At 43.3% G+C, this 18,416-nt stretch overlaps 1 protein-coding gene across 1 annotated transcript in view; it reads right to left on the bottom strand.

Moving 5' to 3' along the window:
* LOC116582421 overlaps nucleotides 1-18,416 on the bottom strand; it is a 66,318-nt gene that overhangs the window by 16,427 nt on the left and 31,475 nt on the right. The window contains exons 4-5 of the mRNA XM_032329772.1: nucleotides 5,696-5,800; nucleotides 4,902-4,993 (exon numbers count right to left, since the gene is read on the bottom strand). Of these exons, the coding sequence (XP_032185663.1) occupies nucleotides 4,902-4,993; nucleotides 5,696-5,800 (197 nt within the window). The remainder of the gene's footprint in view (nucleotides 1-4,901; nucleotides 4,994-5,695; nucleotides 5,801-18,416) is intronic.

Genomic DNA, 18,416 nt, shown 5'->3' with positions numbered 1-18,416 from the left:
TTATTTATTTGAGAGAGAGAGAGAGGACCCTGGAATCATGACCTGAGACGAAGGCAGATGCTTAACCGCCTGAGCTACCCTGGCGCCCCAAGAGAACAGCAGCTTTTCAAAACACAATTCAGGGAGATCATATGATAGTTATCTTTCTCTGCTTGACTTATTTCGCTTAAGTGGGTAGGATCAGAATAAATGAAACAAGATGGGATTGGGAGGGAGACAAACCATAAGTGACTCTTAATCTCACAAAACAAACTGAGGGTTGCTGGGGGGAGGGGGTTTGGGAGAAGGGGGTGGGATTATGGACATTGGGGAGGGTATGTGCTATGGTGAGTGCTGTGAAGTGTGTAAACCTGGTGATTCACAGACCTGTACCCCTGGGGATAAAAATATATGTTTATAAAAAATAAAAAATTAATTTAAAAAAACACAATTCAGTATGGTTCAAAAGCATTTGCACTGTTTTTGGGAAAATAAAACAAAACACCTCAGAGGCTCAACTTCTGAAGGAATGCATATTTTAACTCAATAACCTTTTCCTTTGTTTTGAGAGAGTTATGGGTCTGCTCCAAATATATTAATTCTGGTACCGTCTAAAAGGGTCAAGATGCTGGTGAGGGATCGTTAAGGATACAGTTCTCATTTATTCGAACAACCGTCCTCTCTTCACCTGAGCGGCTCCCACCCCGCTTCAGTCACCCGCATCCCTCACCTGGGTCACAACGGTGGTGGCTTCCTCCTGGCCATCTCTACCTGGTTTATGACTATAGCCCCTTCTGGCCCTTTTGCCACATTGCAGCCAATGAAGCCTTTTGACAGTGCAAACAAAACGAAAAAACCCCACTCGCAGAAAACCCTTCAATGGCATTCATGGCAAAAGGCAAAAACCCTGAATGTGGCCACTCTATCTTCTACCACCAGCCCCCTCTCTGACCTCTAATTACACTGCGTTCTCGTGGCATCCTTAGTGTCTAGGCATACTGTCACAGCATGGCAAAAACATGTCAATCTCCCCACCTCAGGGCCTTTAAGAGCTGTTTCCTGTTTTCTCTACATGGAAAAAGGCATCCCCCACACCATCCACCCTTCATATCTCACAGCATTCTCGGTGGCTCATTCCTGGAAGATACCATGCCGTAACACCATCCTTCTTCCTGTCTCCTATCTACTGTCACTATAGCTCATTGCCAGGAAAGATGACCGCTACACCATGTATCCTTCCTGTAGCTTCCCCTACCACCACATACCTGAGGCACTGTTGTTCATTCCTGGAAGATACTATTCTCCTACACTGTCTGCCCTCCCCCATCTATCCTCACCTATGTAGCTCATTTGTGGAAGCAACCTTCCCCACATACCAACCACACCTCTAGTCTCCTCCCATTCTACTATGGCTCATTCCTGGAACATACCATCTTCTCACACCATCCAACTTTCCTGCCTCCCCCCACCATCCACAGTGGCTCATTCCTAGAAGAAACCATCTCACCACACTATCCACTCATCCTCTTCCCTGCCGTCCATTGTTGTTTATTTCTGAAACATATCATCCTCAACACCATCCACCCTTCTTGTCTCTCCTACCCACTGACGCTCATTTCTGGAAGATACCATGCTCCCACATGATCTACCCTTCTTGTCAACCCCCTTCCCACGGTCACTGTAGCTCATTCCTGGGTGATTCCATTTCCTCTTCCTCTCTCCTCTCCATCCACCAAGGCTCATTCCTGGTAGATACCATTCTCCCATACCATCCAGCTTTCCCATCTTCCCCATTTTTTACTGTGGCTCATTCCTGGAAGATATCAGAGCCCTGCCCCCGCCACGTGCCCACACACATATGTACCCCCTTCCTATCTACCTCCCTGGATTATGACTCACCACATCCATCTTTGCTGACTTCCCCTGTTCATGTGGTTCATTCCTGATGGATAACATCCACCCTCACTATCCAGTTTTCCGGTCTCCACCCATCTATATGGTTCATTCTTAGAAGATACCAATCCAACCTCCATGTCTCCTCCTATAACCTGTGGCTCATCCCTGGAAAATATCATCCCCTCAGACACCATCAACCATCTTGCCTTCCGCCATACACTGTGGCTCATTCCTGGAAGATACCATGCCCCAACCTCCATCTTCCCTCAGGTCTCCCACATCCACTGTGTTGTTTCCAGGTTGTCACCACATCATCCAGTCTCCCAGTGTCTCTCTCCCACTTCCTCCATCACTACTGTTCCTTCCTGGAAGATAAATCTCCCTTCCAGCCATCCACCCTTCCTCTGTCCTCCTACAGTGGTTCATTCCTAGAAGATACCATCCCCTCAACCCTCAACTATTTCTATCCTTCCTATATTCCACCCCCACCAACTGTTGCATCCCTGGAAGATACTATCCACTTCATCAACCATCCTTTCAGTCTCACCATTCAACTGGCTCATTTCTGGAAGATATCATTCCTCCCACGCTATATATCCTTCCTGTCTCTCCTATCTACTGAGGCTCATTTCTGGAAGATAATTTGCTTCTACTTCATTTACCCTTTCTGACTCCTCCCACCCCATAGTCACTGTAGCTCATTCCTTGATGATACCATCTTTTCATACTATCCTCTCTTCCCCACCTCTCCCAATCCACTATGGTTCATTCCTGGAAGATACCACCCCCTCAACACCATCCACTCTTCCTGTTTACCTCCATAGACAATGGCTATTCCTGGAAGATGCTGTCCCACCATCCATCCATCCATCCTGTCTTCTTCTCCCACCGACCATTTGCCATGGCCTATTCCTGGAAGAATCCCATCCTCCCACACCATCCTCTCTTCTTCCCCCACACCATCTATCCTAACTTTCTCCCCCATCCATGTGGCTTTTTCCTGGAAGTTACCATTGTCTCACACCATCCAGCCTTCCTATTTCCCCATCCACTATGGTTCATTCTTAGGAGATACCATCATCCGACACCATCCTTTCTTCCTTTGTCTCTATCCACTTGGCTCCTACCTGGAAGATACCATCACCCCACACGATTCAGCTTTCCTATCTCCCATCCCCCAATCCAAGTGGCTCATTCCTGGAAGATACCATCCTTTCACACATCCCACTCTATTCCACTCCCCCACCAAATGGCTCATTCCTGGAAGATACTATTCCCCCACACCATCAACCTTTCCTGTCTCCTTCCATGGATTAAACTCACTCATGGAAGATAGCATCCCACCAAACATCCATTCTTGTCTCCCCAAGTCCATTGTGTTTCATACCTAGAAGATACCATCCCCTCACATATTTCATTCTTATTCTTTCCCCCATCAATTGGGTCATTCTTGGAAGATACCCACCACCACCACTGCCACCACCACCACTACCCCCGCCACACCCCCCGCCCCGCTCCCGCTGCCAACACAAACACCATCCAGCCTTTTTGTCTACTGGCATAACACTATGGCTCATTCATGGATAATACCATCTGCATACACCAACGAACTTTCATTTCTTCCTTTTCCACTGGGGCTTATTCTTTGAAGATACCATTTCCCCACACCATCCACCCTTTGTCTCTCCTCCGCTATGGCTCACTCCTGAAACATGTCATCTCGATACTATCTATCCATCTGGTCTCCCCCCATCCACTGTGGCACATTCCTTATAGATTTCATATTCCCACATCATCTTCCCTTCCTCTATCCCCAAATACTGTGCCTCATTTCTGGAAGACACTCACTTCCACACCATCCATCTTTCCTCTCTCTCTCCCTCAACCACTTTGTGGCATTCCTGAAAGATGCCTTGTCCCCTACACCATCCACCCTTTCCTATCTCCTCCCATCCTCTGTCACTGATTTTTAGTGGAGGCACTTAATCCTTGGTTTATGTTTAAAGATGGCTGCATCCAGAAATCTCTTCCTTACCCTCAGATCAAGATACCTGTTTGTCACTCTAGTAGCATTATGGAATTATGTGCATAATGTCAATCTTTCCTGCTAGAAAAATAATAACTCCATGAGTTTAGGGGCCATGCCTAACACATTCACCACAATTCCTCACTGATAGCTACAGTGCCTTCACATAGCAGCCCCTGAACGCTGACTAAACAATCTGTAAGTATCTCAACTCATTACACATGTTTTCATTGAAAACATTGTAAAACTTAGATTTTTTATTAATAAAGACTAGCTTGCCTTCCGTTCCATGTTTTTCTATATCTGTAGGGAACAACTTTAATATCTTTCTAAATTGCTTCTGCAGCTGACTACTGTATAATTTGAATACACAATTACTTGTTTTATTGCAAATCACACAGCCCTTTCATTAAAAAAATTCTACTTCATTTGCCTCCTCTTTTCTTTGTGTTAGATTCATTTTATGTTCAAACCCATTCAGCAGTGTCTAAAGTTCCCTCAAAGATGCTACTGACCGAAAGCTCATTAGGTTTCCTCTTAACTTTTTTCCTACAACCTATTAAGAAAAACACTGCAGGGGCCCTGGCTGGCTCAGTGGGTGAAGCATGTGACTCTTGATCCTGGGATTGTGGGTTCAAGCCCCATGTAGGGTGTAGAGATTACTTTAAAAATAAAATCTTTAAAAAAAAAAAAAAGAAAAGGAAAACAGTATGGTTCAAGATAGGACAGAAAGTATCCAAAGGAAAGATGAAAGGTAAACTTTAAATAGTCAAGGTTATTTTATCCAAACCATAAGAGACTCTTAATCTCACAAAACAAACTGAGGGTTGCTGGGGGGTATAGAGGCGTAGTGATAGGGTGGCTGGGTTATGGACATTGGGGAGGGTATGTGCTATGGTGAATGCTAATGAAATGTGTAAGCCTGATGATTCATAGAACTGTACCCCTGGGGCAAATAATACATTATATGTTAATAAAAATAATTTTAAAAAAAGATTACTTTGTCCAGCAGATTTTATCGATGAGATCTTTCATGGTCATCTTGTCCCACTCCTCAGCATGTGGGGCCTCCCACGGTGCATCCGCTGGAATCTGCAGAGGAAGGAGGGCCCACATTCAGGTGTGATGGTTACTGCCCACTGCCCTGCCAACAGGCCTTCAGGAGAACCTCTGAAAACCAGTCTCTGGGTGTGTGTTGGGATGTGTGATTGGCACAGATAGTGGTGGGGTTGGGATGGATAGGTCTCTGCATCCTACGCCTTAATGTTGTTGCCGTAATAATGATGATGGTGATGCAAAAAGGGGGGGATTACATATAAATGTATATATAAAAATGAATATGTAATTATGATGATGATCCTTATTATTGAATGCCAACACCCATCTTAAGTGTGAGAGAGTGATCTTATGGAGCCTAGGCCTAAGTAAAAAAAACTCGGGGGGGATAAATCCCTTTTTCCTTTACTATCTAAAGTGGAATCACACATGGATAAGAAAACTATGAATAGGGTAACTGGCAAACACACGTCACACAAATTCTCAGTGCCACAGAGTTGAAAACACACAGGCATTACAGTCAGAGAGATGTGGGTTTGAATCCTGGTTCCCTTGCAGTGTGGTGTTGGGGAAATTACCATAGCCCCTCAGCACTCATTTTCCTTGCAAGTGGAAATACTACCAACTTGGCAGAGCAGTTGGGCGCATTGTAAATGACATGTATGAATGTCCAGAGCAACGTTCCCTGCACTATTGGAAGGATATTAAGGTCATGTGTAAGCTGAACACACATTTTACCTCCTTCCCCATGTTATCCATTGTCCTCCACAAATTGTTGTAATCCAAATAGGCAATGGGATTCCATACCGGTGGAAAGGCCCCCCGAAATGGATAAGTTCTCCCCTACAACATAAAAGCAAAGGATAATACGTTAAATTAGGACAGCATTCTAAATAACAAAACCCAGCCAACATAAGAGGCAATTTCAAACTAACAGTATGCTCTCCTATTGCAAAAGCATCACCTTTGATGGGAAGTAAATACATTTTATCTATAGAGGCCCCAAATTTCAATTAGATTAGCAAAATGCCTCAGGTGTTGTGCTACCTGCTTTTAATTTACAGGAATTAATAGCTGTGAACTTACTTGTACTTATACAGAGAACATAAATATAGGTAGCTCATCCTAATATCTAATGCTGATGCCACAATATTCTCAACCCTTGAGCTCCTAGCTAGCTAATCTCTTTGCAGGGATGCTTCCACTCAGATGAGAGCAGGATGATGACATGGAAGACTGTCCTTGGACCACACAGAAGACTGGAACAACAAAGCAGAATATTGCGGACTGAGTTTTAGGGTTCACATGGGCTAAATAAAGACTGGCTAAACTACTGGCTATGCCTGAAGTCAAGAATCAAAATATGGGGGGAGCCTGGGTGGCTCAATGGGTTGGGTGTCTGCCTTCAACTTGGGTCATGATCTCAGGGTTCTGGGATCGAGCCCCACTTTGGGCTCTCTGCTCAGCGAGAAGCCTGCTGCTCTGCCTACTTGTGATCTTTCCCTCTCTGTCACATGAATAAATAAAATCTTTTTTAAAAAAAGAATCAAAATACGGGAAACAGAATAATGGGCATTTGACATTTTTTTGGCTGCCCAGCATCCATGTTCCTCTCCCAGTATTATCCTGGTTCCTTTTTGGGAAACTGTCTCTCCTCTGTGGGTAGATGTGTAAGGAGGATGATCCTGGATATCATCTCCCATTACAGTAGGTGATGGGCTAGATCTTTCTCTACCCGCTCTGGATACTGGTGCAGCGGGGGTGTGAGCCTGTCAGCTAAGCTTGGCCAATCACACACACTCTCTGACCCTGGAACGAGTCATCCAACAACAGAAGAAAGCTAACTCTGGGTTCTCCTTCCCCATGGCAGCATGCTGCACACATGCTTCCTGCTCTAAAGACCATGGCTGTGGTTCCTGCCCCTAACTTGCCAGAACTCCCCTGTACTCTGCCTATTCCTAAATGTGGCCCTCCAGCCTCTTGTTGGTTCTGTGGGCTCTCTGATATCCTTTCACTAGATCCCCCTCTTGTTAGCCAGAAAGGGCTTTCTATTGGCTGGTACCGAGACCTCAAACATAAAGATAGCAAATTATGTGCCACCATTGACTTCATTTCCATTGTGTGACAAGTCCTGTGCTATGCAAACATCAGGGTGAGGTGAGAGTGAACCCTGGGGTAGAGATACCAGGTCTGGGTATTTTCTAAGGTTTCACTCCTAATTCATTTCCTCTAAAAATAAAATATTCATAAGATTTAAATAATTTCTACTAATTCAATTTTGCTTGAGATTTGTATTTTTTAATCAAAGAAACACATAATACTCGCAGAAAGCCTACTGTGCGTATTGCACAGTATTAAGAACTGTTTTGAATTAAGAAGGTGAGGGGAGGGGAACTAAAGCAAAACTCCTAACCATCAAGACCCAAGAGTATTTGCATTCATGTGCACACACTTACACACGCATGCATGCACACACGCACTCTTCAACTGAGTAACAATACACGGCAGCCATTAAGTGACAAGTAATTTTGCCTGCCACGGTAGCAAATTCAAATAACCCTGGCAGATTATGTGATCTGATTTCTTATCTGAAAAAATGCCATGTTTGTAATGCTGCAACACAACTCTCCAAGACTCCAAACCTTTATCATCACCACCACTATTGCCACCATTATTACTAACATTTATTGAGATCTTTCTCCATGCCTGGCCCTGGCCAAGCTCTTCATATGCATTATCTCACCCCAACCCTGTGGAGGCAAGCACTATTAATATTTCCATCTTATAAATGAGGAAACTAAAGCCCAGGGATATTAGCTGGAAAACAGTAGAATGGAAATTTCCTGTTCCCAAAGCCTTTGCTCATAAACATTAAGCTTTCTGGCCTTCCTATAGGGTTGACGGAATGTGGGGGGGGCGATAAGTATGTTCTAGAGACATATTAACCCTCCCAACTGGATGAGGGAGTGTTTGGAAATGTGAAAACTTAGAAATTTCCCACACCATCTTTTATGTTTCTAAGGAACAAAAGTGGAGACAAAGAAGCTCTGGGGTATAAGCTGGCTGTTGAGGAAACAGCGTCAACCCTGGGAAATGAGGAAGCATGGCTGGAGAAAAACAAGCAGACATTTTACCCAGAATGCTATGCTAGCTACAGAGAGGAGGCTGACGGTTAACAGCTCATGGGCAGCCTTCAGAACAGCGGTTGTCATTACAGTTCTTTCCTTAGTTGAAATTGGGGAAAATCTACATTTTCCTCTGTAAAATGTATTTATACTCAAGGATTAGTCTCATAAAAAACTGATCTTTGCTTTGAAAAGAAATACATTTTTTTATAAAAACAAACATGCTCAATCATCTGGGGACATTAAGATAAGTATAAATATAATTCAACAAAATGTGTCCCACATTCCTAATAAAGTTCTTCTCAGGATGATGCCAACCAGAGTCTCATTTCACACACGGCCTAAAGGCCCCATGATCTGAGCCTTGATTAAAAAAGAAAAGGGGGGGGGCGCCTGGGTGGCTCAGTGGGTTAAAGCCTCTGCCTTCGGCTCAGGTCATGATCCCAGCATCCTGGGATTGAGCCCCGCTCCGGGCTCTCTGCTCCGCAGGGAGCCTGCTTCCTCCTCTCTCTCTCTGCCTGCCTCTCTGCCTGCTTGTGATCTCTGTCAAATAAATAAATAAAATCTTTAAAAAAAAAAAAAAAGAGGTGGCAGGAGAAGTAAAGAATCCAAGGAGAGAGGAGAGTCCAGTCTGGCAATCTTTTTAGAAACGGGAGCCACGGAAACACTAAAAGAAGACCAAAAAGGCCGGCCGCCAGCCAACTACAACATTAATTTCTACCCTACTGACAGAGGCACCAAGTTGAAAAAGGGATTTGACTAATTAGTTTCACTCTTCATGACTGGCTTCTCTGCTCTTATTCCATAGAAAACCTAACAGTGGGACATCTGGGTGGTGCAGTCGGTTAAATGTCTGTCGCTTGGTTTCAGCTCAAGTTGTGATCTCAGGATTGTGAGATCAAATCAAATCGAGCTCTGCACTTGGCATGGGGTCTGCTTGAGATTCTCTCTCCCTCTGCCCCTCCTGCTCATGCTCTCTCTCTCTAAAATGAGTAAATAAATCTTAAAAAAAAAAGAAAAGAAAACCTGTTTGCTAAAGAAACACATATATGTGGGAATAGACTCCTACACGTTACCTCTTCCTTTCTCTGAAACCCCTGAAAGGCTTATTTCCTCCACGGCCTGCTTCTAAACTAGACAACTCAAGACAACTTTTTGCTCCTTGGAATCCCTAAAGCAGTGCAGTGGTAGGGCCTGGAGCTGTCTCTTGATGGAGTAAGAACAGCTTGACAACCGGACCTTCTCAAGCTCGTAAATGTGACTGTACCGTTTTCTCCCAAAGGCACCGGTACTTTCTCAGTATTTCCAAATACTTCTAAATATTTCTAAGTGGTTACTGCTCTTGGAAAATAAAAGGAAAAAAAATCTTGAGTAAAGGTCAAGTTCGTTTTGTACCTATACTCTGGAGCCTTCCAACGCTTCCAAAGTGGCCTTTAATCTCCAAAGCACAGTGTCTCCTAGTTGAGGTCAAGCAGAACACAATGTCCCTGGAACTGTGCCCCAAATACTTAAATCCCTTTGAGAAACCACATCCTCAATGTACCGATGTTCCTAATAAGAAGAGACTATTGCTAGGAGATGGCAATTTACGACTCCCACATCATTCCTTATTGTTGGTCTTACAAAATAAACCAAGTTTAGAGCAAGCGAGTAACATTTAGTGATTGGCGTGTTGGAGAGTTTCAGCTCTTTGTACATTTAGGTTTTAGTTAAACAAAAGGAAGTGGTTGTTATTAAAAAACATCACAGGCCCCTGAGGAAGGCTTCCAAGCAGTTTTTTTAATTATCTTGAAAATAAACAGCTATGTGCTAGACTGGTTGAAGAACAAGTCTGCCTAACTCCAATGAATTCCTTGGCATTCTCCTTGTCCCACTGTTTTGACAAGCCTATAAAAGACATCTTTGGATGGTTTCTTTTCTAAAGTATTTAATAATGCTTTAACTAAAGAAATCATCTAAAAAGGCATTAAATAGGATGGCAGTACTGTGTTGTACTCATAGTTTAAAAAAAAAATCGTTTTCTTCCTCTTTCCAAATGCAGGTTAGCCAAGCTCTCTTCAAACCTACATCATTCTACTCGGCCAAAAACAAGCCATCCTAATATGGAAACATCTATCCCATGGTACTGCGCTGCTTGTTTCAAGTCTCCAACTAGTGTCCATCCTTCTTTGTAAAACCCTCCCATCCTCCATCCACTGCCTCCCGACGGTCTGATCCTCAGTCTTTTCCGCCCCCCATTTCCCCGCAGAACTCAGCCAATGTCTGGGTTTGTCCTTCGATTTGCGCAGTGTTACAGTGTACATCTTTCGAGCCTCTGCTCCCTCAATGTTAGAGAGAACTTCCAAACCATAACGTATAACTTCTCACACAACTTTCAAGGGCGGGCAGCACATTCCCGGGTGTTTGCTCATAACCTGATACTTCATCTTATTCTCAGTCTCCCTCTCTCAGGACTTGGAACGGCTACGAGGCCGTGTGGCAGCCCATGAGTTGTGTGGTCCCGTCTTGGGGAATAAGACAACTGAAAAGCTCAGGTACAAATGATGCCACAGAATTAAGAAGGAAAGGTTTCAAATGAAGCTATGCTGCCTTTACCAAGGGACTCCAGTTCTATACAGAAATTACAAACAAAGCAATTAAGGGATGCCTGGGTGGCTCAGCCGGCTAAGCATTGGCCTTCGGCTCAGGTCATGATCCCACAGTCCTGGGATCGAGCCTCGCATCCTGCTCCCGCTCAGTGGTGGAGTCTGCTTTTCCCTCTGCCTGCCGCTTCCCCTGTTTGTGTGAGCACTTGTTCTAACTCTTACTCTCTCACAAATAAATAAAATCTAAAAAACAAAAATAGAACAATTAAGATAGCAACAATATGACCTCTTCTGGAGGCTCTTGGGTAAGTAAAGATAATTGACAGAGCCTTTTCCTCTTTCACGAATGCCATTAACTCTGGAGAAAGAGGCAGTTAGGAAAAAAGATGAAAATGTTACACTATGAGGATGAGTGGCTGCTTTTCCAGAACAGCTTTATTAAGACATAGTTCACATACTTGAGGGGTGCCTGGGTGGCTTGGGTCATGATCCCAGGGTCCTGGGACTAAGCCCTGCATCAGGCTCTCTGCTCAGTGGGGAGCCTGCTTCTCCCTCCCCCTCTGCCTGCCCCCCCCAAGCTCGTGCTCACTCTTGCTCCAATAAATAAATAAAATCTTTTAAAAAAATTCACATCCTCAATAATCCACCCATTTAAAGTATATAATTCAATGGGGTTTTGGTATATTCGCAGAGCTGGGCATTCATTATGGCATCTAACTTTAGAACATTTTTGTCACCAGAAGAAGGAATCCTTAGTCATTAATAGTCACTCTCCACCCTCCCCCTACCCCATTTTGCTATCTTCCAAAGCAGCTGCACTATCTTGCAAAGCAGCTGCACCATTTTACTTTCCCACGAGTGACGTATGAGGGTTCCAATGGCTCCACTTCTTCACCAACACTTGTTACTGACTTTCTGATTCTAGCTAGCCTGGCGGGGCCAAAGCGGTACCTCATTGTAGTTCTGACTTGCATTTCCCTAATTAGGGGTGATGGCCAAAGTCAAATCAGGCTCTGTCACGATCTCTTTCTCTCTCAAATAAATAAATAAGTATATAAACAAATAGTCTTTTTAGGAAAATTGTTTACTTGCTTTATTCTTATTCCTTACACCTTCCATATCCCTATGCCTGGATTTCATGTCTGATTTCTCTTGCTTTTCATTGCTTCAAATTAAAATCCTGTGATCATCATAAGTGAGATGCATCACAGGATAATAAATTTGATGAATTTAGCAAGCTCACTACATCTTTGAAGATATTCAGAGGTTCACATGTATTATTATTATTATTATTCATATGTATTAGATTTTTGACATATATGTGGGTATGTATATGTGTGTGTACACGTATAATTAATCCCAGCTGATGCCTTGGCAGAGGCAGGAGAGTTCATGACTCCACGCCCTTGGCTTAGTCCCTCCTGTGCCCCGACCCCGGGCCTCAGTCTCCATGTCAGGAAGATGGGACCCGCAGTGCCCCTGAGCTGGATCCTTCATTGGGAGTCTATTAGGATGTGCTTTCTGTGTCTGGAGGTTGTCAGCATGAGTAAATACAGCTCTGAGACAAACATGGTCCCAAAAATCCTACCTAGTAGCGGAAGGTGGAAATGACTTCTGTTTCCTCTGGCAGACTAAAGCACTTTGTTGCCCATGGCACCTCACTATTTTTTATACCATTAAACTGATTTATGTAAGAACTTTCCCGACTACTTTCAACACACCCAAGAAGGGCGATGTCTCACACTTGTTTATATCTCCTACCCTGCCTTGTATATACCAAGGTTCCGAGAAATGCTCGTTAAATGGAGGAATTGAAGGGATAAATAAATACAGGGGCGCCTGGGTGGCTCAGCCGGTTAAGCGTCTGCCTTTTGCTCAGTCACGAATTCAGGGTCCTGGGATCAAGCCCCGAGTCGGGCTCCCTGCTCAGCAGGGGCTGGCTTCTCCCTCTCCTCCTGCCCCTCCCCCTGTTTGTGCTCTCTTTTACTCTTGCTTTCCCTCTCTCAAATGGATAATTAAAATCTTTTAAAAAGTGGAATACAATTCTTGCATGTTTAGCCCACCTGATCTCACATCTAGCTCTACGAGGCTCCAGAAATAGTCCAGCCTCTTTCTACACAAACAACTCCCTCTTTTCCCACCTCAGACAAGATCTTCTACTGAATGCCAATTTAGCACTGGTTTTAATGATCAACTCCACAAACAATCCTTTTCTAAAAGAGCTGAAGTCAATATTACCAACAGATTTACTAGAACTCCCTATGTGTAAGGTATTGAAGGGAAGAGAAAAAGATGAAAATCTCTAAAACCATTTCCTATGTGAGCCTTTCTCACTCTGATCTTTCTGGATGCTATGTAAAAATGGGTTCCATGGTGATGAATCTGGGAAATTCTGGGTGGCTCAGTGGATTAAGCCTCTGCCTTCAGCTCAGGTCATGATCTCAGGGTCATGGGATCAAGTCCCACATCGGGCTCTCTGCTCGGCAGGGAGCCTGCTTCCTCCTCTCTCTCTGCTTGCCTCTCTGCCTACTTGTGATCTCTCTCTATCAAATAAATAAAATCTTTAAAAAAAAATTTCTGCTTATCCTCACAGGACCACTAATTTGCTAACAAACATCTTGGCACTCAATGATAGGGACGGAATATGGAGCATTCCCACATGTATACGACCAAGAAACTCCCTCTCTAGCAAAGCGTTGCTGGGATTAATGTTGATTAGAAAATACTCCTTTAGACATGCTTTCTTCCTCTTCTGGCTGGCGCTCTCAGGGGTCCGAGGGGACACAGGAGAAGAGGGGCTAGAAAGAGGAGCCCTGATAACCAGCGGATTTATTTTCCAAATGCTCCTCATGGGAATACAGTCTCCTGTGGACATCTCCTGAACAAGAATGCACGTCATCCCACAACACTGAGTCACTAAGAAAAATAAAATGAAATCACTTGTGCGTCTAGCTGAAATTGCAAGAGCTCTGTGCTGAGTCTTGAGCCTGGGACTCTCTGCCCCTGGGAACCGGGCAGGACAAAGAGAAAGTACGTCAGAGCAGGTAGAGAGGGTCAAGGGTAAAGTGGAGCTTCTTGCCAGACTGGCTGTTAACCGAGTGCATTCACCTTGTGTATCCCAGTGGATGGAGTTGGATCTGCGTGGAGTTACTTCGGCGATGGCTCCCGTGATCATGATGGTGCAGACGTGGGAGGGAGAGGAAACTGGGAGCCATCAGATCCTTAGCACCATCTTCCCCACATGTGACCATCAGAGAAGGATTTTTTTTTTTTAAGTCTACCAACTGGGAAGAGCCACAGATACTCAGGACTTCTTTGGCCCATATAATTATGTAGATTAGCGACGGTGCCCACATCTGAGCTTTGGAGGCATCTTTTATGACCCCTGCTGGGCAGCAAATATGGGCCAGTGGTGATTTCTTCCCATTGGCTCTGAAGCCTGAGGTTTTGTTCAGAGACATTTATCTGCTGGAGATGGCTGTGGAAACTAGGCCACTGGATACTTTGGCAAACACACAAAATTAAATCTCAGCCTGAGGTTCCCAGTGTATCACTTGAGTCTGACAAATTACAGAAACACTCTGAGAATGAAAGGAAATGGACTCGTAGTTCAGGAATTGATCCCTCTGTTTGAAAAACCTGACAGGAGAAAAGTCCTTTAAATGGAAAGGACATTTCCACAGTTTTCGGGATCAAAGTGTTCATTGCATTTAACTACAATTAACATTCACATTTTCTGTCATTCCACCTAGAATTTTCTTCTTCTGGTTGCATGAGACCCCAACACAAAGCAAACAACAAAATGAAGTGTTATGAAGACAGTACTGGGCTGTTCAAATAGAAGGTCTCCACGTTAGGATCGTTATTTGTCTCTTCAGTTTCAAGGTCTGTGTTTGCTAAGGTTAGTTATCAACTACACTTTCACATCTGTCTGTCTTTCTCTCTCACTCTCTTCTGTAGGACCTTGAACCAAACACTTGCATTCTTAAAACTTTCTCCCATCTTGAAAGTAAGGAAAACTGCTTACTAAAACTCACTTACTAAAACTCTGTGGTCCACCTGGTTTTCAAAGGGTATTTGTTCAAATGGGCTTGACACAGAAGTGAAAAAGCTTAGAGTCCAGGCCTGCAATAGAGGGCTACCTATGGCAGCATCGATCCCATTAAATGGCAGGACAGGGCAACGACTGCAAAGACCTTCTGGTTGGGTTAGCATGTGCTCATGGGACACGGGAACTTCCCTTCTTCAGGAAGTGCCCAGAATGCATCAGCTATGGGATTTATAAGGACATTCAATGGTGTTTCAGTTTCAGCTGTTAGAAGGCTACTTTACCAAAGTTAGAAATTTCAGGACCAATGATTAACTCTGGGCTACGATAGTGGGTGCATGTTCTTGGGTAAAGTAGGGCCTGCAGAGGGGAAAGCAGGGAGGAAGCAAAAATAGGGATGAAGAAAGTAGGGGGAGGAAAAAAGGAGTTTTTGACCTCAAACTAGCAACATTTAACCTGAAAGCTCAAAACCTCTAGCAGTTGGGTTATCATGGAGACGAGAGCAATTTCTGTTAAGAAAGGTCCTTATGTGACGCTTCATTCCACTGACAAGGTTCTTTTTGCCATTAACCACAATGCCAAGGCCCCACTAAAGGAGAAGATTGTAAAGTTCCACAGCCTTAGAGAAATCCTTCGTGTCTGACTGAATCCCCTTTCTGCGCTGCCACTGAAAGCCAGTTCACTGAGTCACAGAGGCCAAGTCTAGACCACTTCTCAGTGAATGCTGAGATAAGGATTGCCGTAATGAACTGGCCTTATTAAAAATGGTAACAAGAAGTATGAAAAGAGTTGAGTAACAAGAAGATGAAAAGAGTTTTGTGAATGGATGATGGGTGCACAATCATGTGAATGCACCTGATGTCACTAAATTGTACACCTAATGGTTAAGAAGATAAACTTTTGTTATGTGTATCTTACCACAATTTTTTTTTGAGAGAGAAGGAGAGCACGCGAGCGCACATCCACGTGGGGTGGGGAGGCACAGAGGGAAAAGGAGAGAGAGAATCTTTAGCAGGCTCTATGCTCCGCGTGATGCACGAGGCAGGGCTCAATCCCATGACCCCAAGATCATGACCTGAGCCAAAATTAAGAGTCAGACGTTTAACAAAATGAGCTACCAAGGCGCTTCCACAATTTTTTTTAAAAAAAAAAAGAAAAAAAAAAGGAAGGGAAAATATTTAACAATTCACTTGACTTTTCTATTTATTGGGCTGTCACTTCAACCAAGTAGAAGTTTTGTGCTCTACAAACTAACTGGGAGATTTCTCCCTGAAAGTTTATAGGAAAAAGAAAGGAGGCTTTGAGAGAAAATGGTTAATGCTGACCTAGTTTTCTAAACAGTACAAGGCTTTAAGAGTAATTTCTGTCATTACACTTTCCTGTCAACATAAGAAATAAATGAAAAAAAAGAGAAAGAAATGAAGTCTTTTTAAAATGGAGGGTGGAAAAGAATGGAAGTTACTAAAAACTATTTTTAACAAGCGACGTCCATGTATCTTTGTACTAAATACTTGGTAGATGAACATATTTAGTCTGTCTGCTTTTAAAGACCCAGGTATAACTATAATTTAGAGAAGAAAGCAAATCATCCTTCTTATGTTACTTCATTTCTGTGATCAAACAGAATTTATCATGAGCACCTGCCCATTTACCATGTGCCTCTTCTTACCCAATTTTTTATCTCTACCCTAAATAATTACCCTGAAATAATATACATAATAAATAATAAAATAATATACAAATTATTTTAAATCTCTCTTTCTTTTTCTTTAAAGCCTCATTTATTTTTAGAGGGCGGAGGACAGAGGGAGAAGGAAACAGAATATCTTCAAGCAGACTCCCCACTGAGTATAGAGCCCAAGGTGGGGCTCGGTCCCATGACCTATGAGATCATGCCTTGAGCCGAAATCAAGAGTCAGATGCTCAACCAACTAGGCCACCCAGTCTTTTTTATTCTTTTTAATCTTTTTTCTCTCTTTAAGCCAGGGAGGATACAATGGCATAAAATAAGGTACTCTTATCTAGATCATACTTTGACTAATGAGTTCACATAAATCACTTAACAAAATGAATATATACCCAACAATTCCAAAGCATGTCCTAGACCTCTAGACTTAGTAGTCTAACAGTGTAATAGTATAATAGAAACCATCTGTAGTCTTCAGCCTGCTGAGCCTAACTGGGGTTCTCTGGGGGTTCCTTGGGAGTCAGGTGCTTACTGAAGGCCCAAGAGGCTCCAGATTTATGGCTCAGGATGCAAGAGAAGCAGCCACCCTGGTAAATGGAACCACATATGGCTCCCAGTGCCTGTGTCCACAGGAGGCCAGGTCCACAGGAGCCCCTACTGCCTGAGTAGCATGTCAGGAGTTCAGAACCCTTTGGGGTAAGGTGATTTTTGTGATACCTCACAGCTGTCTCTTACAGAGATTTATAAGTTGACCTTCTGCCTGTTGAATAAGGAACGATGTGACATAACCCACAGAACTCTGGGCTCAAGACATGGAAAGCCCGACTGTGCTGCCTAATCTATCTGAGCCTCAGTTTTCTCATCTGCAAGATGGAGGAGATTCTTATTACCTCATAGGATCACTAGGCAACTCACATGAGGCAACACATTACACATGGAAGGCAACACCTGTGCATGGAGTGAGGAGGGATGGATATAAGTGATTAAAAGAAAGGAGACAAAGACACAACAAGCAATACCCTTAAAGAGCCTTTGGTTCCTTGCCTTTCCTACTGAGCAGACTTGAAAGTGAAAGCATAACTTTATTTGAACATAAAAGATATACCTTCTGTGAGTTGATACGGAAAGGTGTTGAAAGCCGTTTAAAAATATATGTCCCTAATCCTAGAGAAACACTCTATTATAAAGCAAGGGGTCAAAGATACAGTTATTTCTGGCAAGCATTTAGATAAACTAAGAAAAAATAAATCCCCTGCTTTCAACAGGACCTCCTGGTTAAAAGAGAGTTCACCTCTTTGCAACAACAAAATAATTTTTACTTAGTATTCCAGAGCACACACATTTTGAAAAGCCTTTGATTTCAGTCGTTGGCATAGAAACCTCAAGTAAACAGCTGTGGGAAGAACAGAACCCATACTAGAAAACTTGCTTGGTGAGCTGTTACTATCAGGAAAGCCTACATTGTTTTAAATAAATTTTTATCACACCATTCTCTAAAAAGAAATGTGTGGTATATATTTAGAGTTTCCATTTTTATTTAGGGACAAAGTGGGAATGCATAAATGTGTCAATTTCTCCTTCAGAGCGGCGCCTGCCAAATGCCTTGCTTCATCTTTCGAGGCAGTGTTCTCCCTCTCTACAGCGTACCTGCACTGTGAATATCTGGAAGAACCCATTAAGAGAAAAGAAAAGAAAAGAAAAAAAACAGGAGCACCTGAGTGGCTCAGTCAAAGTGTCTGCCTTTGGCTGAGGTCATGATATCTGGGTCCTGGGATCAAGCCCCACATCAGGCTCCCTGCTCAGCCAGGAGCCTGCTTCTCCCTCTCCTTCTGCCTACTTGTGCACACACACACACTCTCTCTCTAATAAATTAATTAAAAGAAGAAAAAAGAAAAAAGAAATCAAGCATTTCTTCCTCCTTCTCTAAGACTCAGCACTGCAAAATTTAACAAAAAGTCTCCACGACTTCATGAAATTTACTCATAAAATAATCATAATGATGGTGCACCTAACT

The sequence above is a fragment of the Mustela erminea genome, chromosome X, assembly GCF_009829155.1.
Source record: "Mustela erminea isolate mMusErm1 chromosome X, mMusErm1.Pri, whole genome shotgun sequence".
Classification (NCBI taxonomy): Eukaryota; Metazoa; Chordata; class Mammalia; order Carnivora; family Mustelidae; genus Mustela; species Mustela erminea.
The sequence above is the reverse complement of the archived record's forward strand: the minus strand, read 5'-3'. Positions and strand labels throughout refer to the sequence as shown.